At 43.6% G+C, this 27,397-nt stretch overlaps 1 protein-coding gene across 7 annotated transcripts in view; it reads right to left on the bottom strand.

Annotated features, from left to right (window-relative positions):
• The window catches only part of PIK3AP1 (phosphoinositide-3-kinase adaptor protein 1), a 1,621,635-nt gene that overhangs the window by 1,140,786 nt on the left and 453,452 nt on the right, over nt 1-27,397 (bottom strand). For all 7 annotated transcript variants that reach the window (XM_085603661.1, XM_085603665.1, XM_085603660.1 and 4 more), the window contains one exon: nt 9,110-9,254. In XM_085603661.1, the coding sequence (XP_085459787.1) occupies nt 9,110-9,254 (145 nt within the window). The remainder of the gene's footprint in view (nt 1-9,109; nt 9,255-27,397) is intronic.

The following is a 27,397-nucleotide window of genomic DNA, read 5'->3' as shown; positions in this document are numbered from 1 at the left end:
ATGCTCAACATCCAGTGATTCTGGGCAAATCACTTAATCTCCCCGTGGCTAACAAAATAAAAGTGTCCCTCTGTAACGCAACTGGTGTTCACGTAAAGCTCTCTGCCACCTTCGGGTCAAGTTTGCGCTATATAAAAAAACTCCTGAAAAAACCCAACTTTACGGACAGGTCATTAGCGTCCCAAAGATTAGTTTTTATAGCGCTTCATGTTGTGTCATTCTAAAGTGTTGTAAATAATAACTGTTCTTATAAATCGAGGGACAGATTAAACACAATTGCTGAAGTCACAGTTGGATGTGTGACCTTAGAACTAAAGCCTACCTGCCATCAACATATTGCACATCATTCTGAGAAGGCTCAATGCTATTTTTTCTGTCACAGGCTTCTCGTGCAGCCAGCAGTGGCCAAATCATAGTATCATATTAAAGGCATCATGTTTGTCATTGTAGAATCTTAACTTATTGGGATATGACTCGTATCTGCACATAAGATCCAGTAACTGTGTAGTGTCACGAATCTTGATGAGATTCGGTAACAGTGTGTCCCCATCACAGAGATTTCTTGCACCCTGTTGCCCAGCAGGTAGATAGATGTACATACCCTTTTTAAACCTCATCGTGTGCACAAGGTAACCGGCACCAAATGCAGCACTATCACACATCCATTCACCTATAAGTCTGTCTGGACACACACATGCACAAGACCCATTCAGTTGTACACAAATCCATACCCACCCCACTGGCATACATGTATACCCAGGGGCACTAGCATTATGTGTCAGGAGAGCACCAAGTAATGCGGCAGGGTTGACTAAATTGCATAGCAAGAAAAGACAAATTATGCGGCATAATGCAGCACTTTTTTGTTAGTATTACTTTACTAATTTGTAACTTTTACTCATGGCAATACTGTCTGGGCAAAGATTTCACCCCATTGGTACCAGTTTAACAATCAAAAGCAGAAATAAGAAACTGAAAGATGACCAGTTAACGTATGCCTTCCAATGCGTGCACAAACGTCACAATGTTTTAGTAACTTTTGATCTATTGGAGCTAGACACAGAATTGCATAATTCCAGTGGCTCTGCATATACTGCATACATAAAGTGACCTTTAATCCACACAGGCACATAAGCTAACCATCAAACATACTTGCTCAAACACCCATCAATTCACAGACATATTCCTGAGCATGATATATCTCTGCATGTGATCATGTCTGCAATATTTGTGCATGAGAAATCTGTGCATGTGTGTAGGAAAATAAGATCTGCTTCTTATGGTTACCCACACTTTTTTGCTTGATGTGATTCTGTTTTCGACTAGTCTGTGCAGATATGGTGTTGTTTGGAATGTGATGTGGGGGAATTAAAAGTGCCACCTGTCCGCGTCAGGAATCATGGTTTGGTACAGTGCATATGGAGGAGTTACAAACACCACCTGTCAGCGTCAGGAATCTCAGTTTGGCCCAGCACGTATGTGGTACGCATATGTGCTTCATGTAGTAAAGAGCTTCGCTTAGGAGGGGCCAGGCATAATCAGGACACACAGCGATGCAGATCATTATTGCTGCCCATCTTCTGTAAGTACTACTGCATTACAAGTAGGTTCAGTTTTCATTAGGAAATGTTCAATTTTCCTGAACACTACCCCACATCTTTATATACACAACCTCTTCGTAGCGTAGTGGTCAATATGAGAGTAAATTAGCAGGCTGCACTTGTGTGTGAGATATCTTTCATGGACATCCTTCTGCATGACATATCTGTGCACTTGAACGTGGCTGCCATCCTTAAGCATGATATATCTCTGCATGTGATCATGTCTGCTATATTTGTGCATGAGAAATCTGTGCATGTGTGTAGGAAAATAAGATCTGCTTCTTATGGTTACCCACACTTTTTTGCTTGATGTGATGCTGTTTTCGATTAGTCTGACTGGGATCCTGCTACTCAGGACCCCAGTCTATCTGCTTTTTCCCTAAACTGTTGTTTTCAGTACCTAGGTACATCCCAGATTGGATACTGGGGTACCCTTGTCAGTCCCTAGTGTATGACACCCATGTACCCAGGCCATAGGGACCACAGAGGTCCCCTATGGGCTGAAGCATGCATTATGCCACCCATGAGAGACTATTCAAATGGAACTACAGGCCTGCGATTGCAGCCTGTGTAAGTTGGTGCATGCACCACTTAGTAAACATATAGGTGTACTATATCTAAGGGTCACTGCACTTAAAACCTATAAGTAACCCCTATAGCAGGCCTTTACAAATACTGAGGGCAGGGTGCTTGGTTCTAAGTGAGAGGGTGCCCCTGCATGAGCAGTACACCTCTGCAGCCTACGGGGTCTATTCTACCGGGTTGTCAGTGAAGCAGCCATATACTATATAGAGGGATATCGCGTGACCGCACGATGACCATCTCAAAAACGGCTGCAACAAATCCTGACTCGAGTCGTGGTTCTTATACCACTTTCTTAGTATATGGTTTAGTCCCCTCCTGGGTCCCACTGTGTATTAGTGCTATTTACGGTGAGTTCTTTGCTTAAGTATAGTGTGCTTTGTGTCTATCTCCGTGTAGGAGATACTGTAACATACCAGATAGTGTTTTATAATAAATACATATTTTGTATGGTAAAACAAGCTGCTTTACACTCCTTCAAGACCACTTGGATAGCTTTCTAAGGGTGTCTGAGACCTCTTAAATCACAATAAGGGTTATCTGGACTGGTGCAAGGTGCCCACTTACATTAGTGGACATCATATACCAGGCCAGCCTCTCACATTGGTGTGCAGCGGTTGGGATTCAAGCCTGCATTGTTTTACCAGATACATCTTTGCATTGATTAACTGAAAAACCACTAGTACTAGGCACATATAAATACAAGCTTAGAATAGTAAGTTCTACTGAACTTGGGGTTGGGTAAGTCAAGGGTCTAGCACACCCTTTCGCTAACCTAAGAGTGTTTACCTACTAGGTTAGGTAGGTGCAACACCACACCTCACTTAGTATGTCTACTAAATAAGATGCCAGTGGCTCTCTGCCTAATAGTTGCAGTGAACTTTTGTTCCAAGAACTGAAAGCACTGTGTACATCTAGAAAGCTGAAGACAGGGAGAAGTGCCAACACTCAATGCCTTGTAGAGGTGTTACTGTTGGATGGCTTGAGGAAAGCTTATGCGTCAGATGAAAAGTACAGATTGGGTGGGCCAGGGAATGTAGATGGGCAGGAGGGATGGGGTCCCCAGGCCGGAAGTGGCCCAGGAGGAGGGCCACGCAGCCCCCCTCCAAATATATATTAAAAAAAAAACGCTGGCCATGCCCTGGGGGATTCAGGTCCCCGGGGCCGAATATGGCCTCGGGAGCGGGGCCACGCGGCCCCCTTCCATTTTTAAAATATACTAGGGGTCAGGCCCTGGGGGATGGGGTCCCCAGGGCCCAAAAATAGGAAAGGAAGGGGGGGCCACACAGCCCCCCTTCTTAAAAAAAAAAAAAAAACGATCGTGCCGGAGGCCCCGCCCCCTCTCAGCAACACTCTGCAAACGCGCACTGTGGCGCGTTTTAAGTTGGGGATTTAAGTCCCCTTCAATCCTGAGGGCCCCTGGGGGGGGCCAACCACCCCACCAGGTACCTCTAGTAAGCGCCACTACACTGCGTTGCAGAGAGGTGGGCCAGGCCACACCTCTTTTTACACCTCTCTGCAATGCAGCTCCGTGGCGCTTACTAGAGGAAGCTGGTGGGCTAGTTGGGCCCCAGGGACCCTCAGGATTCAAGGGGACTTAATCCCCCAACTTACAACGCACCAGGGGGTGCGTTTGCAGAGTGGTGGAGAAAGGGGCATGGCCTTTGTCTACCTCTCACCAATCCCACTGCGTGGGGCTTACTGGAGGTAAAAGGTAGGCTAGTTGGCCCCTAAAGGACCCCCAGCAGTGAAGGGGACTTCAATCCCCATCCAAGAGCGTGCGAGGGAGCGCGTTTGTAGAGTGGTGGGCAAAGTGGGCGTGGTCTGGTACGAGTACTTACCAGTGCTGCTGTGTGGGACTGACTTGAGGAATTAGTTTGGGAAGTTGGCCCCCAGGGATGTTCTTTGGGGCTAACTGCCCCTCTTGTTACCTCCAGTAAGTCCCACACAGTGGGATTGCTAACACGTCTTTGGAGGCCATGGCCCCCTTTCTCTACCACTCTGCAAACGTGCCTCGTGGCAGACTACGCGATGGGGGATACAGTCCAATCTAGTCCTGAGGGAGTTTGGGGGCCAAGAATCACTCCTGGTACCTCCTGTAAGTCTTAGGCAGCGGAATTCCTGAGCATTGGTTGGACGCCCAGCCCCCTTTCTCCACCACTCTGCAAACACGACTACTAGTTAAAGTAGCATATTCCTGCACCTAGTTTTAATCCCCCTGCCCTATTATGTACTAGGGCCTCACAGAGGAGGTCATGCTAATCACAGGGGTACCCCAACGCATAGTGTTTCCTAGTGTATGTAGGTGTTTTCGCTGTATTTTAAGTGTCTTTTAGCATAGCACTGGCTCTAGGCCTGGTTAGTCAGAGTCAGTTACCACCAGTACCCATCTGAAAAAGTTGTGGGCACAGGATGATTTTTGCAACAAGGCCTCTTTCTGCTCCTCTGTTGGTTCTTTCTGCACGTCTTGCTTCTTCCTGCACTTTTCTTCGTCTTTGTAAACTTCTGTTGCTTCTTTCTGCATTTCTTTTGCTTCTTTCTGTGCGTTTTTTCTTCTTTCTTCACATGTCCTAACTCTGTAGGCATAGTTAGAAACTAGCATTTAAAAAACCTTTGAAATTCACTTAAAAAACCCATAAGTTTCAGGCACGTTATAGTTGGAAATTAGCATTTAAAAAACCTTTGAAATTCACTGAAAAAACCATAGGTTTCAGGCACGTTATAGTTAGAAATTAGCATTTAAAAAACAGTGATGTCATTTGAGATTTCATCAGTGATGTCATCAGTGATGTCACTGACCATGTCATGAGTGATGTAATATGTGATGTCATCAGCAGTGCATTGCGGGGGCGCGAGTTATAGTTAGCTGAACTAACTATAACGGGGGAATTTCTCTAGTTTTGTACGAGTGAAAAGTCCAACTAACTATAACTTTCCCTAAAACCTATAGGTTTTTTCAGTGAATTTCTAAGGTTTTTAAATGCTAATTTCTAACTATAACGTGCCTGAAACCTATGTTTTTTTCAGTGAATATATATATATATATATATATATATATATATATATGTGTGTGTGTGTGTGTGTGTGTAGATCTGAATCAAAAAAATAATTGCCAAATCAACTCCAAAACATTAAATAAATTACCAAATTAATAAAATATAAAAAACTATAAAATCCAAAAAGAGACATTTACAAAAATGTGATAAAAGATCATTGAAGACTGGGAATGATAGATATACTATTTCCACTCCAGCTTATGCAGAGGAGTTACCTGTACTGTTCCCACTCCAAACAGGGCAGCAGTATGTAAAGTATAGGACTTATAGGTAAGATTTACTAATCGACCTTTAGTCAGTGCAACAGTAGGGAAAGTGTTGGACTTCAGAGGGATTACATTTACTATTCCCACTCTAGGCTTAGCAACAGTAGGGAAAGCATTGGACTTCAGAGGGGTAATGTTTACTATTCCCACTACAGTCTGTGCAACAGTAGGGAAAGCATTGGACGTCAACCAAGTAGTCCACACTTAAATTATAATTATAACTAAAATAAATAAGTGTAACATAGTTTTATATAATTGATAATCAATTAACTAATTATTTAACAGGCAATCATTAGTTGTTAATCAATTATTACTTAATTAATGTCCCACCCTATACCCCTACAAATCTAGCAACCTGCTGCAACACTATAAATTACTGTTAGCAATTACATAAAAAATTATAAAGCACTTAACATTACTAACAATTATACATACAATAATAGCATATACAATTAATATATGAACTAAAACAAATTGAGATTATTAAAAAATGATTTATAACAATATTATTGAAAATTATATTAACAACGATATTCTTAACAACAATATTATTGAGCTAAAAAGAAGATATTTGCGACAACAATATTTCTGCATCACAATATTTTTTCCCCAATATTTCTGTATCCCGATACTTACAGCTCAATATTTTGTCCAAATACAGTTTGGTTTAATAGACTATAATGCTGCTCGATGGAATGTTTACATAAGTACTGACTTGACACTTGGTTCACTAATGGCAATGTTGTTGGGAGGCAAGCCATGAATGTTTCTAAAAATTATCACTTTTCATAGTGATATGTGATGTACTAAGGTGAAACACTCCCACATGTTAAATAAAAATACACTTTTTTGAATTCTGAAGATATTGGTACCATATTCTTACATGCAGTTTGTAGCACAATATTTTTGCCATAGGTTTTTATGGCTCAGTCATGCATGGACTCTTAAAGCCAAACCAGACCAATGGATTGGGTCCAGCTCACCTCACCCTATTAAATAAAGGCTTGCACACCTTTCTCTATTTGTGACTTGGGCTTAGTACATGTGGCTGTAAAAGTCGAGGACTTAAAACATGGTGCCCTGCCCATATGCCCCCATTTGACAACACTACCATCAAGGCTTTTTGTAGCAGAGACGAAGAAGCGAGCATGCAGTAAAAATACATTTAAAGTGACCCCAGGGAAAGGACTCCAGACTGTTGTGTTTTAGGTGATCATGGTCATGAGTTCCTATCGAGAACTACCAGGCCCAGTTGGGATGGGCAGGGGTGTAGTTTCAGCTGGGTGTTTGGGGAGTGACACCCTTCAAATGCATTCTTGGTTTGGTAGTTGGATCTCGGGCCCGAGTCTGGTCTGCTGTCTGTGTCAGGTTTAGTTACTGTTCTCATCACACTAAGAGGTTTTAACTTGTTTATTTTTTGGATCATGATCTTAAACATATATAGTGACTGGATTACTAAAAAAGTAGTTTATCTGCATTGGCAGAACTCCTTGAATAGGTGAAAATGTACTACTTTTTGGGATTTAAAAATGTTGGTGATAGAAGACTTGGCAAGCTGCACCAGTCTCAAGTTTCCAGACATACTACTGGCAATCAAACCCCCAAAAGAAGACAATATGAATGCTTGCAAATAGTCTGACCAGTGGCTATCACTCGAGTAGCATTCCAACCCATTGTTTTTCACCCACTGTACCACTCGAGACAGAGGCCCCCTAATGAAAATCAGTACTGACCAAGTTCTTCATGGAAACAATCCATCCTGAACCTTGTTCATCTCAGCCCTCCACCCGGCAGCCTACTGCTTTTTTATTAAGGAAATTTGAGATTCACAGCCCCCGAAGCTAACTGACTAGCCTTCGCCCATTTGAAATATATTCATGTTATCTATTTACTCTTCATGTATACATAATGCACTGCTCACCTGAGGAATTAGAGTGCTTATCAGAATAAACAAGAGATACGTTGTCGAACAAATCATACATTTTAAACATAGAAATGTAGCTGAAAGGGAGAAAAAAATATGGTTTAACCAGTTATAAGAAATACTGACAGAAGCACTAAGGAGTGAGGTGAGTGGGGCGCATGAGGTTAGCAGGGATTTGGAATAGTGTATTGAGAAATTCTGTGAAACTAGTTGGGGACCAGATTAGAGTCAATCAGATGAATACTGAAGACGTTTCAGAAGGTCAATAGGGAGTGTGCAGTTCATATATCAAACAGGAGAAAACTCCAGAGGGATGAGGTGAAGAAAATTGGGTTGAGAACTGGGGAGGTTTTAAATTTACATTTTTTAAGCTCTAGTATGGTTTTTCTCCTCAAACCTAGTAGACCTTCACAGATGATGAAAAGAGTAGCACATTTTTCAATTAAAACCTTCCCAATTTATTGCTCTACCCAGGTTGTCCTTGGTGCATCAGGGGTCAATCCTGTCAATCCTGTCCCCGACATTGCTAAGTCTTTATACAGAGCTGCAGAGGAATATGGTGGGGGGTATTGGTGGTCTCTATCCATTGGCACAAGCAAAATACTAAGTAGTGGCTTAGAGTGTTGTAAGACAGATGTCTACTGACTGTGGAGTTCAATCAGTGACATTATTATATTCCTCTTCTCTTCTCCTCTTGCTACTTATTTGTTTGTAGCAATTTTTCTTCTGGGTATTACTTCAACTTTGGCCTCTTAGATTAATGGTGCAGTATACATTGGCTTCTTAGATGCATGATGCATTTTCTTAAATTCATTTGGGTTCTTTAAAGGGCAGTATAAACATTGGTAAAACCAGGACCTTCATTACATATAGAAATTTACCTCTGAGCATACAATGGCAGTCACCAATAGCATAAATGCATGATGGTTAAGACTCATTTGTTTGATGCCATGCCTATTTTAAATAAGCTGTGACGACCCACCCGCCATAGGCCATGACATTCTCTTAGGGATTACAGTGCTTGGGGCTGGTGGGAATGCTGAGAGTTAGGCCCACCTTATAGTGAACCAAATGTCAGCAATACGTCAGGCAGTAGTAGAGGTTCTAAAACGATGGCTGGTGTGTTGATGGGCCCCTGTGGACCCCATGAACCCCAAGGAGGAGGTCTAATAGACCCACTATTGGGGTGCACTATAAAGCCCCCATAAGTTGGGCAATGTCCCACCCACTTGGTATTACAGTGGTGTACTGGACGTAATATGATTGGATATAACTATTTTCTGCTAATTTTTGTTGACATACTAAGACAGAGAAGGATGGCTTTCTACTATCTCAAAGACAATCAGGAAGGTATTGCCCAGTAGAAAAACGTTCTGCACCTCCAGACGTGTCTGGGCCACTGAGGATTAAAGATTAAATGTCAAGTCGAATATAGCAGCATCCAAGTTATTCCCAGAGTTTCTCAAACAAAGGGTCTCTTACAAAGGAAAAAGAAAAAACAGCACCATGTGATACAGATAATGATAAGTACTGAATCACTTTTCGTTAATTAAAATGTGGGAGTCAAAAATTCATGACTAAATGGCTTAACCAGTCACGCTGTAATACAAAGGGTGTACTATATAACTGTCATTGTACTGAAGTGTGAGATGATTATATCAAAAATGTATGTTTACTCACCAGGTGCATCAAAATAAATGGTGTACTCATTTTCTAGGGTTGCTTGTGCGGTAAGTGATGGATGATTAGCCGGAATAAATTCTACCTCAATATTTACAGGGCTCTCCAACTTACATTTAGTAATAATGAAAACTCTTGTCTCCACCTAAAATGAAAAAAGAGATTAGAATTCCAAACGTGTAAAATAATAATTTATTTCCTACTATTTTCATTCCATATAAAAAAAAATAACATTAGCGACATTTCCATTTAATTAGATATTAGTCCCATGAACAGTGAAGCCCTATTTTTTATTCTGCTTCACACATGACTCTGAGATGGCTTAGGTGTATTTCATATTACTAAATTTACCTTAAATAGTTGCTGCCTGTTAGGGACGTTGGTATAGCAGGTTAGGTCTGTTAGAGTACCTTACTAGGTGAGGTATATTACAGAAATATGGTAGGCTACGTATAATATTTTTAGCACAGCAGAAATGTGGTACAAGGGTACTGTTGTCAGAATACTGATTGACATTAACATCATGTCCTAAATATTGTGTGCAAATATATCATCGAATGGAGTTAATAATAGGAAATGAACCATTAATGCAACAATATTTCTTTTAATGATATTTAGGACACAATATTTATACCAGACAATATTTCAGTATAAGATATTCAGACACACAACCAATGGTAGGCAGGTAGGTTAGTTATGGTGTTTAGGTTGGTGTGGTAGGTTAGTTCTGGTAGGTTAGGAATGGTTGGTTAAGTATGATAGGTGAGGAATTGTTGGTTAGGCATAGTAGGCAAGAAGCACAGATATGGGAATAAGGTAAAAATATGTTGTATATATGGAATGTTAGGTAAGGTAGGTTATGTATAGTAGGCAATTATTATAGATTGGGTATGGTTGGCATGACAGGTTAGATATGGTTGGTTAGTTATAGTCGGACAAATAATATGTTATGTAGGCCTAATATTAAAGGTCTGTGCTATTAAAGCATTTTCTAGACGCATTGCTTACACATCCTAGCACTGATAAGGGAAAGCACAAACACCTACTGTCATTATTAAAGCACAGTTTTTCGTTTAAAGATGAACGGTTTTAGTATGCTTAAGGCTGTATATTGTTTATGCCTGATGCGTATAACTCACAGTATTAAATATAACAAGGCCAAAAAGGACAGGCACCTAAAAGCAGAGAAAACATGGTTTAATAATAAAATAATGTGTATTTGCCACTTCATGAACAGACTGCATTATTTAAGTTGTATCCTCCAAGAAGAGCGCTTAGGAAAGGAGTTGAAAAACGAAGGTTTCATGGTAAGTGGTGAACATAAAAGGCATGCACAGAAAAAATACTGCATAGTAGATATTTTTGAAAAAGGGACAGTAGTTCACTGCATATACAAGAAAGCCTGCATGTTTATATGGTATCACTTTATGAAAAACAAATCACAAAATCAAAAACAAGTTATCATGGTTGAAAGGTAAAACAAATGACTATGCGACCTGTGCTTATGAAAGGGTAAGGCTTGCAAACAGCAAGCACGTTCTCAGCAAAAACCAAGCATCATCAATTAAAATGTCGACATGTGAGCAAAGTTGATACACTGAAGAATACACATGGCTGATAATGCCAGGTAATGTCACATCTGCAGTTTAAAAAAAGCATTGGCATAGCCAATAGGTCTCGCCTTTGGGACCTTATAAGTGTTTAGCCATGCAACAGTTGCATAACTAAATACTTATAAGGTCCCAAAAGCGAGACCTATTGGCTATGCAAAGTGGCTGTGCGGCCGCGAAAATGAAAGTGATCGCGATCACGATCAAACATCAAAGCGGCCGTGGGGCCGCGAAAGTGAAAGTAATCGCGGCAAAGAGCGCGCGCCCGCGCACATGCACTGTAGCTCTAGGCTGGCCTGGTAGCACTTTTTGGAGCCCTCTCAATAAGTCTCGCCAGACCAGCGCATGCGCTGGGTCAGGCGAGACCTAAAAAGGTTAATTGATTCCCTAATTAATGGGATCTCAAATGGGACAACGTAACCGTCCAACATAAATAAACAAGCATTTGCAATGCAATAGGACTCGCATTTATACGAGTTTGAGCTATTGGCATTGTAAATGACAGTGCCTTTTATTTATGTTTTAAAAAAAAAAAAACTTAAATAAAAAGCATTGTCATTTACAATGCCAATAGCTCAAACTCGTATAAATGCGAGACCTATTGCATTGCAAACGCTTGTTGTTAAAGGGAATTCAGAGACATGGTAAGATCTTATTTGCCGGAGAAACTTGCCAATCCAGTCCCTGCCCCAAGAGGCAGACACCAAATGTTGCCACCCACACTGCGCCTCATAATAACCGTAGAGCCCTGGAATGTGCCAGCCCCTTCAGGAACAAACAATGCCCTGGCTTCATTAGAATACAGCTGACATTTGCAACGGCACACACACTTCCCAAGCGGACGGCAGCAGGGAAAAGCACCCCAAAACTGAAACAAAAATGCCAGCAACACGGGCCTTAAAAAAGACAAAAACCACAGAAAAGTAAAAACTTTCACTCATGTTTTAAATTTAATTATACACTTGTGGGCATTTAATTTGAAGGTCTACAAAAAATGCACATGATTTGCAGGATAAAACAGCAGCTATACTGCAATCTCAGTTGCCAAAGTTACTTCTTAATTAAACAACCAAAAAGCAAAAAATAAATGCATGTGAAAGCCACAAACTATTTGTAAATGTATAAAGTATCGTGAAGTGAATGGTGTTTTACATGAATTTTTGTAAAATTATTTTATTTTAATAATGGCCCGTTTTAGAAATGAAGGAGAAACGCTTAAAATTAAAATCGGCATTTGAAATAATTGTGTTTCAGCATTTCATTGACAAACTCAACCAACTCTTCACCCCTCCCCCAGTCTCCTCGCAGCACACTGTAGTTAGCCTGCCTGCAACTTGCAATGCTGGCTTCAATGTAGCATGGAGGCAAGGTGCGGTTTAAAAACATGATACGTCCAGGGCGAAACGGCCGATGTTTATGCGCACAATAAATCACAGCGAACAACAAACAACAAGCGCGCACTGAAGTTGACGAGGAGGGAGTGGGAGGGGGGAGTGGGGGCGGGCACAGTGGTGCGGGACATCAAAGGGGCCGCGAAAGTGAAAGCAAACGAGTGCTTTCAGGCCTCCAAATGGTGCGCGCGCCCGGACGGCGCACATGCACTGTATTTGGAGGCCTGAAAAGCCACTGTTTGCACTTCCAAAACTCGCTTACTATAAGTCTCGCCAGAGCAGCGCTAAAGCGCTGTCTCAGGCGAGACCTAAAAATGCCATTACCTTGATGTTTGCCCAACCAAACAACAAATCATGAAATCTCATAAAAGCCAATGGCTGAAGGGAACTGACCCACTCTCTCCCGTTGTACTTCTTCTTATTGTATTTGTTTGTAGAATTTGTGACATGAGGTACATAAGTCAGCAACATCGGTCTGTAGCCAAATTTAAAAAAGGTGAGAAAACGTCTTCAGAATGTAGGTTCAATACAAACCTCTGCAAAAACCCTGGTAAGCAAACTTATATCGCAAAAATACTTTTGCTACAAAATTATACCACTAACACTATTTTTGTCCATAAACTTTTCGTGCAAGTGAAGTTGGGAGATGCTGTTAAACTCAGCAAACATTGCAAACTTGTTGCGCAAACATCACACACACCGGTTTAAAAATGAAGTGTGAAAGTTCACCCATCCCTACTTTACACTGGAATATTAGTCCACAGTACGGAAACATTTTGGATTGCACACCCAGTGATTCACAAAAATGTAGGGTTTGCGACTGCAAAGGGACATTTTAGTATTCACTAAGGACCAGATGTACGACCATAGTATATTGCGAGTCGCAAATTGCGCTGAATTGCGAGTCGCAGTGTGCGAGTCGCAAAATGCTATGTACAACAGTGTCTGAGACACTGTTTGCGACTCCCAATGGGGTGGCAAATATGAATATTATGAATATTAATGAAGCGCTCGCACTTTGCGACGCCATTGAAAATGGCTGGCTCTCCCAGGTATGGTGGGCTCAGCAGGCCTCCCTGTCTGGGACTGCTTTTAAATAAAGCAGTTAAAAAAAAAATGTAGCCCACTTTCCTTAAAGGAAAACGGAAGGTAGTTAAAAAAAAAATAATAATTAAACATTTTCGTTTCATTTTTTAAGGGCAGGTAGTGGTCAATGGGACCAATGCCTGCCATTAAAAAATATTTTACCCTGCATTCACAAAGGGGAAGGGGTCCCCTTGCCTTTTGCGAGTGCTTTACCACCCTTCTGAGAAGGGTGGTAGACTGCGACTGTTTTGCGACCGCAATTGTGGTCGCAAAACAGTCATACATAGGGCTCCTAATAGTGAGCTGCTAATCCTATTCAGAAAGTAACAAATAAATTGTGACTCACTAAATAGGGTTAGTACATGACCCTTTTGTATTTTGAATGCGCAAACGGGTCCCTGGGACCACTGCCTGCCCCTAAAAAATATTTTGCCCTGCATTCACAAAGGGGAAGGGGTCTCTTCGGGACCCCTTCACTTTTGTGAGGGCTTTACCACACTTCTGAGAAGGGTGGTAAACTGCGACTGTTTTGCGACCGCAATTGCAGTTGCAAAATAGTCATTCAATGGGCTCAGACTCGCTATTAGGAAGGGATGCCCTCAGAACGTCCCTTCCTAATAGCGAGTCGCTAATCCTATTTAGCGACTAGCAAATAAATTGCGACTCGCTAAATAGAGTTAGTACATGTCCCTTTTGTATTTTGCATGTGCAAACGGGTCGCAAACCCGTTTACGCATGCAAAATAGGCTTGTACATCTGGCCCTAAGGCTTTCGGAATTGCAAAAGGCACTTGGAGACTCATTTCGAATTGCAATTTGGAAGCGGTGTGAAAATTGCATCCCCTCATAATTAAAATTTGAGGAGGAGGTGTACCAACAGTTTGCGACCGCAGGATGGTCGCAAATTATTGAAATGATATTGGCTCCTGAAAGGAGGTGATAACAGATTTGCTAAGGGGAAGCGGTTCTATTTGAACAGCTTGACCTTGGGTGTGGGGATGCCTCAGATGCAGCAAGAGGACCACTTCCAACTACCCCAAGTGTCTTTTTAAGGGAAAACTTCTATTTTTTTATTATCTGAAGGCTGCTCTCCACAGCTACCACTAGGATAGCTTTCTATAAAAGGTTGTCTTAAACCTATCTACCATAAGAGTCGAATTGTACTGGTGCAAGGTGGCCACTTTAACTAGTGACCAGCATATACCAGGCCAACTTCTCACATTGGTGGCAGCAGTGGGATTCCAGCTTGCCATTGTTTTACCAGAAAATCTCTATTTGAATTACTAACTGAAAACCACTATAGGTACTCAAGGTACATATAAAGTCAAGCTTAGTATCAATAAGTTCTACTGAAGTTAGAGCTGTGTGTCAAGGGATAGCACACCCTTTCTACAGCTCAAGCTAGGATCAGTAGGCCACAAACTAGTGTAGGTAGTACAACACTGCACAACACTAGAATGTCCTCAAAGGGTGGAGCCAGTGGGTCCACTCAGCCTCAGTATAAGGACATGACTTTCTTTGACTTGAAAGCCATGTGTGCTGCAAGGCACCTGAAGCTAGGACAGAGTCCCTCCACACTAAACCTGATAGATCTGCTGAGAGCAGATGATCTTAGATTAGCTCTAGGAGCTAATAGATCGGAATCAGGGGGTGGGTCAATTACAGTGTCTGGGTCAGATGATGAAAATCAAGATGACCTGGACTCTGTGGTTGAAGGGCCAGATCCACAAGGATCTGAAAAGGACAGAGGAATGCTCCCTAAGAGAACTGACAGAGTGGAGGAAAGGCCTAGGTCCCCTTCTAGGGAGTCTGACCACTCCTAACACTCTGGCAGAGAATCTGTCCAGCAGAGAAACCCATACCTTCCTAGAAGGGAGACCTCCTCTGAAAGAATGTACAAACTGCTGCAGTATGAGGAAGCAAGATTTGCCCTCAAAACCAAGCAGTTGGCATTAGATAGAGAAGCCTTTGAGCTCCAGAGAGCTTCTAGAAGAGAGGGGTTAGAAACCCCTGGTGGAAGCAACAGTGTCCCTAGAGTTAGAAAATATTCTCCAGACCACAGGAACCTGTCCAAGGTTGTTCCTCCCTACCAGAGTGGGGATGATATCCATAAATGGATAACTGCTATGGAAAGGGCCTGTAGAGTACAACAGGTCCCCCAAAAGCAGTGGGCGGCAATCGTGTGGCTCTCCTTTTCAGATAAAGGTAGAGACAAGCTCCTCACTGTTAGAGAAGGGGATGCTGATGATTATGAAGTCCTGAAGAGTGCACTGATAGATGGGTTTGGCTTAATCACTGAGCAGTACAGGTTGAAGTTCAGAGACACCCAGAAAGCACAGATTCCGGACTGGACTGACTTTGTAGATTGTGCATCCAAGGCTCTGGAGGGTTGGCTGGTTGGTAGTAGAGTTACTGATTTTAAGGGATTGTATAATCTTATGATGAGAGAACAGATCCTTAATAATTGACAGAACCAGTTCTTGCATCAGTACCTGGTGGACTATGATTTGACCTCTCCCCAAGAATTGGGAAAGAAGGCAGACAAATGGGTCAGAACTAGGGTGAGGCCCAAGAACCAAGGTGGTGACCAGAAGAAAGATTCCACTAAGCCCAAAGAGAAAGGTGGGGATAATAGAAATACAGAAAAGTCCCCTGAAGGGCTCCAAAAATCCAGTTCTGGGGGTGGGTCCCAAAATCCTTCCTCTTCCAATAAGAAACCATATTGCCATGTGTGCAAGCAACCTGGCCACTGGAAAACAGACTCCAGCTGTCCAAAGAATGGCAATAAAGAAAATGTTCCTCCCTCTGCAGCTCCAACACCTCCTGTTACTACCAGTAGTATTCCCCCAGGTGGTGGGAGTGCACCCAAAAACATAGTTGGGTTTTCTTGGGGATCTCAGGTGGACTCTGGCCTAACCAGGTCCCCTACACAAGCAACTCTAGTCTGTGATGGTGGCATGGGGTTTGCCAACTTTACTATGAGTGCCAATAATTTGGGCAGGTACAGACAAGAGCCCATGATCAATGGTCAGAAGGCTGTGGCCTACAGGGACACAGGGGCTAGTGTCACCATGGTGACAAGAGGCTAGAGCCCCTAGAACAGCTTTTACCTGAGTTTAGATACCAGGTGACCAATATTGATGGAATTAGGACAGACCATTCCATGGCAGTGGTAAATCTCAGCTGGGGAGGGGTCACTGGCCAAAGAGAGTGGCAGTGTCCCCAACCTTGCCTGTATATTGTCTACTGGGAATGATTTGGAAATCTCAGCCTGGGCTGAGGTGGATCACAAAGCCCATTTAAGAATGTTAGGTATCCCTGAGAGAGTGGATGAGACCCTGAGGGCCTCACCTCCACCCCAGGAGAAATCAAGGGGAGTGAAGCCTGAAACCATGGATCACTCCACACAGAGTGCATAGGGGGTGAGGAACAGTCCTCCCCCCACCAGACTAAAGGTAAGGGTCAGCTTTCCAAGGGAACTGATCCTGCCCCTTGTGAAGTAACTGTCCCATAAGTGGTCAGGCCTGTCCTGGACACATCTCTGATGGCAGGGGATCCTTCCAAGGTGGTACCCAGTCTGGCGCAGGAATCCTGCCCCTCTCTACCCTGCCTCAGCCAGACCAGGGCTGCAGAGGTCAGTGGACCCTTAGTGCGCCCCTGTCCAGAGGAACCCCCTCATCAACAGATTAGGGACACCCAGCAGAGTAGTTCTAGCCAGGTGAATATTCCTCTACATACTGTGGGATCCCCCTTACCCTTAGGTACAGGTATCCCACAGATGGACTCTGTTGGGCACAGGGAGACCTGGTACATAGTTGCCCCAAACATTCCAATGCCCTCCACTATTCCAACCAGAGGGACCCAACCCCCAGCTGTAGGCAGCCAGAGGTTGACCCTTAGGGCCAGATATGACACAGTCATGGACAGAAAGGCTGCCCAGTGTTCTGAGGAAGGTGAGACCACCCCAAATAGGGCCTCACTTCCAGACTCAAACACCCCACCAGCCTGCTTCTGTACCAAACCACAATACAGGTAATTTCCCTAGACATTGGAGAAACTCCAGGACCCCTTGGGGTAGGATTTCCCAAGTGGACCATGAGAAAGGGAGCAACCATGCTAGTGCAGGTTCTTCCTTATATGGCCACTCAGGAAATAAAGGCGTATCTGGACAAGGTTAGCCTCATCTCCTTTCGTTTGGGGGGGGGGGGGGGGGGGGGTTATGTAGGAAGGTGGAATCTGACTACATGGTTGCCCCCACTTTGTTTTCTGGTTTTTGATGGTTTTTTACTAGTTTGGCTGGGATCCTGCTATCCAGGACCCCAGCCTATCTGCTTACTCCCTTAAACAACATGGAGTGCATATTAGGTGCACTTGTGATTGGATACTGTGGTACCTTATGAGCCCCTAGTATATGGTACCTTAGGTACCAAGAGCATAGGTACGTCATAGGCCTACCAGGGGCTGAAGCATGTATTATGCCACCCCTGGGAAGCAGACTAAATCTGACACCACAGGCCTGCTACTGCAGCCTGGGTGAGGTAGTGCTAGCTCTCCTCACTGAGATATAGGTTCACTATATCTCTCCCTGCACAAACATTTAAACCTATCAGTCACCCCTAAGGTAGGCTCTATCAATCCTGAGGGCAGGGTGCTTGGTTTCCATGTGAGGGGATGCCTCTGCCTGAGCAGGGCCCCTCTGCAGCTCTCAGAGTCTATCCTCTGGGGCTGTTTGTGAATGCGGTCAAACCATATACTCTTAAGTGCATTATAACCTCGCGGGTTAATGCTAACTTTGGAATGGCTGCATCAAAACATGTTGTGTTTGGTGTCAAACACTTTGGAATCATGCCCCCACACCAGTAACTGGTGTGGGAGTATGATCCCACACTTCTAGCGGGATAGACATGTACCTACTGTGGAAACACAGTAGAATCCTGAAGAGCCCTGGCATCACAAAATGGATGCCACCAGTCACAGACACTAGGCTGCCCTCCTGCTGCTGACCGAAACTCGAAGTGGAGGAGGCCCAACAATAGGCATCCTGTCACACGGAGGTGTAACCACCTCCCAGACAGGATTTAGTGTATTGGGGCTGGGTGGGTGCACTCCTAGAGTGCTTTGAAGTCCTGCAACGGGGGAGCAGTAGGCTCCTCTGTGCATATGCCGGCTCAAACCGGTTCAGGGGCTACCTGCCCCTGCTCTGGCGCGAAACTGGACAATGGGAAGTGGGTGTAGCCACCCACTCCCCTGACCCTCCCATAGGAGGGGTCATAGAGCTAGTCCCTCCCTTCCTTGTAGTATAAGTTAGGGAACCCTTGCCATTGCAAATTAGATATCCCTGGACGACGCTCTGAAGAAGAATCCTGGACCTTCGACGTTCCACTATCTCTGGAAGACTGAAGAATCTCCCTTGGAGTCAAGGAGTGACTCCCCTGCTTGGCAGGCACCAAAACCTTGAATCAAGGATCGCAAACTTTCCTGCTCCCGCTGGAGTCCGAAGTCCCTGCAGCCCCGGAAGTGGATTTCCTGACTTATCCAAGGTAATCGTGAGTTCCCAGCGACGCTGAGGCAATTGGACCACATGAGTGACGAGGAACTGCAATACCTGGGTACCGGGCACTATTTTCGAGTGCAACCCCTTCACGACGTTCTACGAACTTGTGCATTGGACCACGTGTGGTCCAAGCCTCCAGCAGGATGTCCTCCAAAGATCAGAGGCCTACCTCGTCCCGAGTGACCGTGGGCTCCTGGTGAGTGAATCCTCCCGAGGCGTCTTCGCGATTCCTTGCCGGTTGGCTTGTGGGTTCCCAGAAGACTTTTCTACAAATCCAAAGGGCTCCCCTGGTTGCTCCAGGCCTGCCCTGACTTACCCTTGCTGGGTGAGTCCCTCAGACCTTGCTGGTCTGCACCGCTGACGTTTTACACTTTCCACGAGATTGCTGTTACCAAGGCTTGTTGGCTCCAATCTGGTCTCTGACACCACAGTATGCTGCAGACTTCGTGGGACACGCTGAATCCAGCTCCTGGTCATCGTCAACGCCTCCTGGACCTCGTGGCTGAAGAGTCAAGACACCCGTGATCACCTGAAATCATCCGACGCCTGTGGGCATCCAGCTTCCTTGCCCCGGGTCACTGCCAAGTGACTTTGAACACTGTCCCCTCTGCTTTCAGGTCTTCCTTCTTCTGAATCCAGCCTTGGATTCCATGGGACACTTCTTCTGTCTTCACAAGCAGCAAGTCTTCTTTGGCTCCCATTGAAAACGACGCCGCGAACCGACACCAAAAGACACCTATGCACCCGGCTTTCCTGGGTGAGGTAACTCCTGCACTATGGTGCTCCTGTGTGTGTTGGCTCTAGAACTACTTACCCTGCAAGTGACTTGCTTGTAGACTCTCCCGAAGTATCCTAAAACTTTAAAATTCCATCCGCAACTTGCTCCATTGAAGTCTATAGGGATCCGCGGCTGTATTGCGTCTCCCGTGGCTCCTTTACTAACCTGCCTCGGGTGGATTAGTGAGGCCCCAGCGCTTCTGAAGGCCCTAGGCCTTGTCCCTTCTCAAGTCGTTGTTCTTGAGTCTCTTTTTTTATCTTTTTTAGTATATGGTCTGGTACGCCCCTAGGGCCCCAGCCATATTTGTGCTTAATTTATTGTGAAACGTTGATTTATGCATATGTTCCTGACTTCTAATCTCATAAAGCGATTAGTAGAGTGTGTCTAGGAATAAATACATATATATTTGATATATATACACCTGTGTGGTGTCCTTTCATTTAGTGATTCAAGAGATTATAAGGTAAAACAAGCTGCTTTACATTCCTCTAAAGACTTAGCCTGAAGGCTGCTCTCCACAGCTACCACTAGGATAGCTTTCTTTAAAAGGTCGTCTTAAACCTATCTACCATAAGAGTCAAATTGTACTGGTGCAAGGTGGCCACTTTAACTAGTGACCAGCATATACCAGGCCAACTTCTCACAATCCAATTAATATTTATTAGGCAGGTCGTTCTCTAACTCCCTGCAACTGTAGATGTAGGCCAAACCACAAAATCCCAGACACAATTTGCAAACAATTTTCGGAACCTCTGTCTTAGGGCATTGGGCCCTATATTTCCAAAGAACCCATGGGAGACAGATGGTGATGGCTGAGCCTTTGATGGGTTGGAAGTGGCTCTAATTTTGAGGAATGGTCAACTTTAGGTATATGAAAACTAAAAAGGTTGCATTCCTACGACTAGACAATAAGCACAGTTTCCTGCAGTGCAATGCATTGCTCCGGGAAACACATTACCTATTTCACAGAATGTTTTTTTTTTAGAACAAACTCAGGGCCCCATTCACAAAGAGCCTCGGTACTCATGGTGGAGGCACCGCAGTTGTGGCAGAGTCTCCGCACTCACTGCGGAGAATCTGCCATGAAGGCGGAGCCTCTGCCACGCATACGGAGGTACTTTGTGAATCGGGCCCTCAATCTTTATTCAGACTAAGCATTCACAAGATGTTTTGAATGCAAGCATTTTGTGCTGGATTTAGCAGCTGCATTTACATAGCACGTCAGATAACAGAGGAGACCCGGAAACTCATTCAAGGACACCAAGATTATGCTTTGGACAGAAGATTGTGTCATATGACCTATATGACTAGTGTTACAGAGTTATGCATGAGGACCAGCGAGCTGCTCTTTTCTTGTTTGTTGCTGCACTTTGGTTTGTATTGAAGGAGTCAGAGATGGCACAGTTAAGAATCAGATGGCAGTTTCACAGAAATTGTGTGACTGTATTGTGGCTTTGGTCAGAAGTGTTGTGCAAGGGGGGTGGGGCCAGGCCTGGAATGGAGTAAGACACTAGGGTCCATGGCTCTGCTCCCCCTCAGAGAATACAGCTTTTACCAGCAACCCACTGCGGCTATTTAAGTCTTGGATGAGCCAAATCGACCCCGTTGAGGTGCTAGACGGTGGTGACCTGCTTTGAGAGCTATGTCGCCAAAGGTGCTGGCCAGACAGCGAACCACTATGACCCAGTGATCGCATCGGACGTATTCTGAAAGCTCCAGCTTCCTGATCTCACCATGCAGCGAGGACAGATGTGACCCGTGCAATCTCTGCACTCCGTCGTGTTAAGCCATACATACATCTGCCCCGATACCTACATTGAACGCCTCCCAGATCAACCCTGCACTATCCACAGACATCAGATTGATTTTAAAGTGCTGTCTCATCTCAGATTGAAGTTTGTTGCAAAATAATTTGTCAGTGAGCGCCTCCAACCCCAAGTGTCAAAAGTGCAAGATGTCCCAGTGACATCCAATTGCAGTAGCACCTGTGAATGATAGGAGAGCATCCTGGCCAGGTGTGTAACCTACACCCAAGTCACAATATCCATGGTAGATAGTCTATAGTCTAGCCCAGACCACATGCTATGTATGGTATTGAAAAAGGTACCCTACCTGGGGGTATTTGTGCCACCATCTATCCAGCAGCCTCTGCTCTACCAGAATGTCCTGGGATGTCAGTTGATTTTGTCAATACGTTCCTGTAGCATACTATTAACGTTGCCTTCCTAAAGCAAAGTGCGTGGTCCTAATGGCTAGAATCTGTCCCAAGAAGTTATTAAAAAGCCAGGATTGTGTATATGTGCGGCGTAATTACTGACAATAATGATACGATACAGTACACCCCTTGTCTGACCTGATTATCTACTTTTGTACCCATGAGAGTATACTTTTTTGACCATGATCGTCGCTCCTTGAGAGTATGAGGAATATGATTAAGCAATTAAGTTGGATGTCTACCTTTTCACATAGACTGACTGTTTAGTGCATTACTTTAAGACGGCAATGCTAATATGGTGTTTATCAAGGAAAGCCAGAACATGACGCATTTTGATAGGATTGGTAAGCTCACGCACGATCCAGGTCATAAATGACAGGGGCCTTTTCTCCACATGCAACCAATATATATAATTACTAGATTAATAGTGAACGCACCAGCCCCTTGCAACCATGTCAGCCGCTTAATCACAGACATTCACTCAGGCACCCAGCCGGCCAAACTTCAAAACTGAAAATATTATGCAGCCAGGTTCCCAAGCCCACAAGGACATCTTCCCCTAAAGTCCAAAAGCAACACCAAGTCATAGTGTCCTGGTGGCGCCGCAATCCCAGTATCAATCTTGGCACTGACATCACCCTTGATGATGCTGTATTGAATTCTACTACCCACTTGTTTACAAAATCGATGACTACGCCAGGGAGGGAGAGGGGTCCCAACCAAGTGGTTCCATAATTGCATACAGGCAACGTTGAACTGTTAGGTAACACCAACTCCAGGGTAGAAAAGATGAGCTGGAGTAATCATTAGGAAGGCCTGTGATTGGGCAAAGGAGGACTACAGAAAATCAAATACGGAGATATCTAGAGGGACGACCTCTTCGGTGAAGGTCCAGCTGACAAAGCATGACAATGGAACCCATCCAGATGTAACGGCTCTTTGGTCTAAGTCTCTGGTAAAAAAATAATTTGAATATTCCTTACAAAGGTTACCCTCCCTGGATCTAAAACTGTGGAACTAGACCTGTAATGTTCCAAGATAAAATGCATGATTAAGAATGATCCATCATGATTTAATGCTGCACTAGGTCTTCCCGCCCTTAATCAAGCTGACAGCCTTATAGGGACATGTTAACATGTCAGTCATTTATGTCCATGATTGACAAAGGCTAAAAAACATTCAGTAGTGGAAAATTCTGGTTGGAGGGGTGTTTGGTGGTAGTTATAGTCCGGACATTTTGGAGGTAACAATGGTATGATCTGGAGGGACAGGGAGGTGATTTGTCTCTTAACTGCTTATGCCAGATCGCACTTGTTGGAGGGCTAATATTCTGGCATGCTAATGTCTGTGCCCCCGGCATCACCTCACATCTTCGCACATGGCAAGCAGGGAGGTGATGGGAAGGACCAAGAAAACAGGAGTACAATAGTTAGAATCAGTGGCAGCTCCCCCATTGGGGCATGGGGGGGTTGCCCCACTGCTTTCTCGAAGTGCGAGTTGGCAGAAACATAAATGGTAATAACTACCATTTCATGTTGCTGCTTCTCGCACTGCGAGAAAGCAGAAGTGCCTGGTTGGGGGTGGGCGGTCCTACTCGAGGGAAGGGGGGAGTGGCTTGCACACTGTTGTGCACAAGCCACTCCCCCCAGCCCTCGAGCAGGACCGCCCACTCTCCCATTTTTTCTATGTAGGCTGTTGCATGCAGCAGCCTACGTAGAGAAAACGGCCCGGCTGGGGCGCTCTCCGATGCGCCTCACCAATCACAATGCTGCCATTGCAGTGTTGTGATTGGAGGAGGGGAGGGAGGGAGGTTGCCATGACGATGCAGGAATTGGAAAAGGCAGGACGGCGGGAGTCGGGAGTTGGACCCATCCAGAAGCTGAGGTGGCAGCGGCGTAGGAAGGTAAGTTAAGTTTTATTTTATATATTTTTTTAATTAAACAAACCCCTCCCGCCTCCCCATTCCCTCCCCCACGACGACCCCATTTCCACCCGCCCATCATACCGGCCGCGACTGTTAACGGAATGTAATTTAAAATAGATTTATAAGGCACACTGCTGTTTGAAAGGCATCCTGGCGCTAAAGAAGCTCTTAATCCTGTCGATACACATAAAAGAATGTATTGCATATTTTTTTTAGAGCACTGCTAAAAAAAAAAATATATTGCATAAAGGGAAAAGCAGTGGCATTCTAGCTGATCAACATTTTTAAGGATGGCTTTGTATGCAGCTAAACGGAGTTCACTTGTTCAGACCAAGGGCCATGACTGAGTCGATTATACATTGCTATCGCTGAAGGAATCCATGCTCCAGTGGAGCCCCGTCCAGGGCCAGACTGGTGATTCTGGGCACCGGGCAATGCCCCATTAGGCCGTATGGTGTGGGGGCCGTTTAGTTCAGAGGGGGCCGGTTTTGCTGGGGCGGCCCCAGCAAAACTGTCCCCCTCTGTGTGGGGCCGATTTTCGGCCCGTGACACCGTGAGTCATAGTCAGACTGACCTAGACTGCGGGGGAAAAAGACTGGGATCCATGTGGCAATTATCATTATGGCAAGGCCTGATCGTGGCATGCATTGATTTATGGCAGTTGTGCCATTGGCCGAGGAAGGCAGTAGGTGATGGTGCCGGTGCGCAGCACACAGATCATGTCTCTGCGTCTGCGCTGTCTTAGTCTTCACCCTTAGGGTGGGGCTGCAATTGTTATGCGCATTGAAGCAGGGCGAGGCTCGCGCAATTAAAAGTTCGCATTTGGATTGCGCTGAGGCTGTCTTCTGTTCTGCTCTGTCTCCTCTTTGCCGCCCACAGGCAGAGAGTGTCTGTTGTGCCGTCCGTGGTCCGTCCACTCAGGGTGGCATCAGGCAATGGGCATACTTCCTGATCATGATTCATCATGGGCACAGGTGGGCATGCGGCCGCCGGCCGGGCCGGGATGAAAAAACAAATGTATCTGAACTGGGCCGGGGCCTATAGGATAGGCCCGGCGGCACCGCGCGGGCCGTGGAAGATAAATCAACATTTTTAATCATGATGATTGTCCTCGTGACCGTGACAATCATCATGATTAAAGATTTTGATTTATTGCAGCCACGCGACCGCGACCCTGGGTGCGAGCAGCAGGCAGCAGCGCAACTGCATGGGGCTGGTAGTGGCGCAGCGTCCGGGCCGAGTAGAAGCCTAGAAGGTATTGCTAATTTGTAAATTATTACAGTAACAGGCCCCGGTAATGGTTCTGCGCTGCGCAGCAGTGGAGATTGGAGTCCAGTGTTTCCATCAAAACCCTCTGTTCGAGATTCTGACCTACCTTCTACTCCTGCTCAGCCCCTCGCAGCAGTTTAGTGTGACAGAGGCGCTATATGAGTGTTTACTCACACATGACCCTCTGTTCCAGATTCTGAGTCCAGTCCCCTTTACCTAGAACTTCTGCTCAGCTCCTCGACGCAGTTTAGTGTGATGGGGCGCTATACTAATGTGTTCACTCGCATAACCCCCTGCTCTATATTCTGGCTCCAGTCCCTCTTACCTTGTACTCTTGCTCAGGGCCGGACTGGTAATTCCGTACACCGGGCAATCCCCTGGCAGCCCCAGCAAAACCGGCCTCCTCTGTGTGGGGCCGATTTTCGGTCCGTGAGTCCGTGAGTCAGAGTCAGACTGACCTAGACTGCGGGGAAAAGACTGGGATCCGTGTGGCAATTATCATTATGGCGAGGCCTGATCGTGGCATGCATTGATTTATGGCAGTTGTGCCATTGGCCGAGGAAGGTAGCAGGTGATGGTGCCGGTGCGCAACGCGCAGATCGGTAAACACCCAAAATATAGAATCCAAAATATCGAATGGATATAATATCGAATCAAAAATATCGAGAGGACAGAATATAGAATAGACATAATATAGTTGGAAATTTTATTGACATATAGGTAAGTAATATTGAATGTTATTATATCGAATGTCATTATATAGAATGTCAATATATCGATTTTTTTAAAACTGTATTATATATTAGTATACGTGTTAAAAGTATATCATTTTTTTTAATGTATGGTACAATTTTTCTAAGATAATGACATTTTTGTTAATTGCTTTTTGCGTATATTAGTTCTGTAGCGGGTTGTGGATTTATAGGGGAATAAGGTGGGAAGTAATTTAATTTGAATTTTTTTTTATAATTAATTAATAATGTATTGTTTAATAATTAATATTGGTAATTCATTTTTGCATATATTAGTTCCAAAGCGGGTTGTGGGTTTATAGGGGAATAGGGTGGGAAGTAATTTAATTTAAATAAAAAAAAAATAATAATTAATAATTTTATGGTTAATAATTAATATTGTCAATTAAGTTAATTTATTTTTAATATTTAAAAACTTATTGATAAAAGTTAATTAATTTAGAATTATGTAAATTGTGTACATTGTTATTAATTAGCAATTAATTACATATTAACTATCAATAATTAATGTATTAACATGTTTATTATGTTCATTTTTTTAGGAGTGTGTTGAGTCTTTATAGGGAAGTATGGTGTGTATTAAATTAATTGAAAATACATGTTTTATTAATATTCATATAATATTTAATCAAAGTTATTTCATACTGTTGTGTTAATTAATTTAGATATCATTGTTATTAATTTTGTTAACTGTGATTAGGTAATTAATTAAATGTTAATTAATTATGTTAATTTGTTAATATTTTAGACTATTGGAGGTGACGTTTATAGGGGAAAATAGTGGGAGGTAAATTAAATTAAAATAATTAATTATTTGTTAATTAATTTTAATTAAATTGTAGGACTGGGTCTACTAAATTATTCCTCTATGCTATCCAACACATTCCCTTCTGTTCCACTCACTGGAGTGGGAATAGTAATTCTTCCATTCCCGCTATCCAACACTTTCCCTACTGTTCCATTCGCTGGAGTTGGAATAGTAATTTGTACCCACCCGCTATCCAACACTTTCCCTACTGTTCCACTCGCTGGAGTCGGAATAGTAATTTTTACCCACCCGCTATCCAACACTTTCCCTACTGTTACACTCACTGGAGTGGGAATAGTAATTTGTACCCACCCGCTATCCAACAAATTCCCTACTTTTGCACTTGTTGGATGTGTAAATTAATAATTAACATACAAATATTACTTTAATTATTTAAATTATTATATATTATTTATATAATAGTTTTTTTATATATATGTAAATATATTTTTAAGAATGTTTTAAATATTTTATAATTAAGATTAATAATTATTTTATAATATTATTAAGTAAATATATGTGTTAAAAAAATGTTTTTTTACATTACATTTATCATTTTTACATTTTAAGTATTTTACATTATTTGAACTATGTTTTATTTAATTGTGTTTATTATTTAATTACTTTTATATGATTTTTAATACATAAAAAAAATGCGATATTTTAGTTAACTATATTTCAAACATCGATATTTTGTACTCGATATTTTAGTACTTACCTGTTTGTAGATAGAGACTCGATATTCTGTCCCTCGATATTATGGCATTGATATTCTGGACAGTCGATATTCTGTACCTCGATATTTAGTCACTGATCCGCGCAGATCATGTCTCTGCGTCTGCGCGGTTTTAGTCTTCACCCTTAGGGTGGGGCTGCAATTGTTATGCGCATTGAGGTAGGGC

The sequence above is a fragment of the Triturus cristatus genome, chromosome 1_2 (genome assembly GCF_964204655.1).
Source record: "Triturus cristatus chromosome 1_2, aTriCri1.1, whole genome shotgun sequence".
NCBI classification, from domain to species: Eukaryota; Metazoa; Chordata; class Amphibia; order Caudata; family Salamandridae; genus Triturus; species Triturus cristatus.
This window is presented reverse-complemented; position numbering and strand designations above follow the sequence as displayed.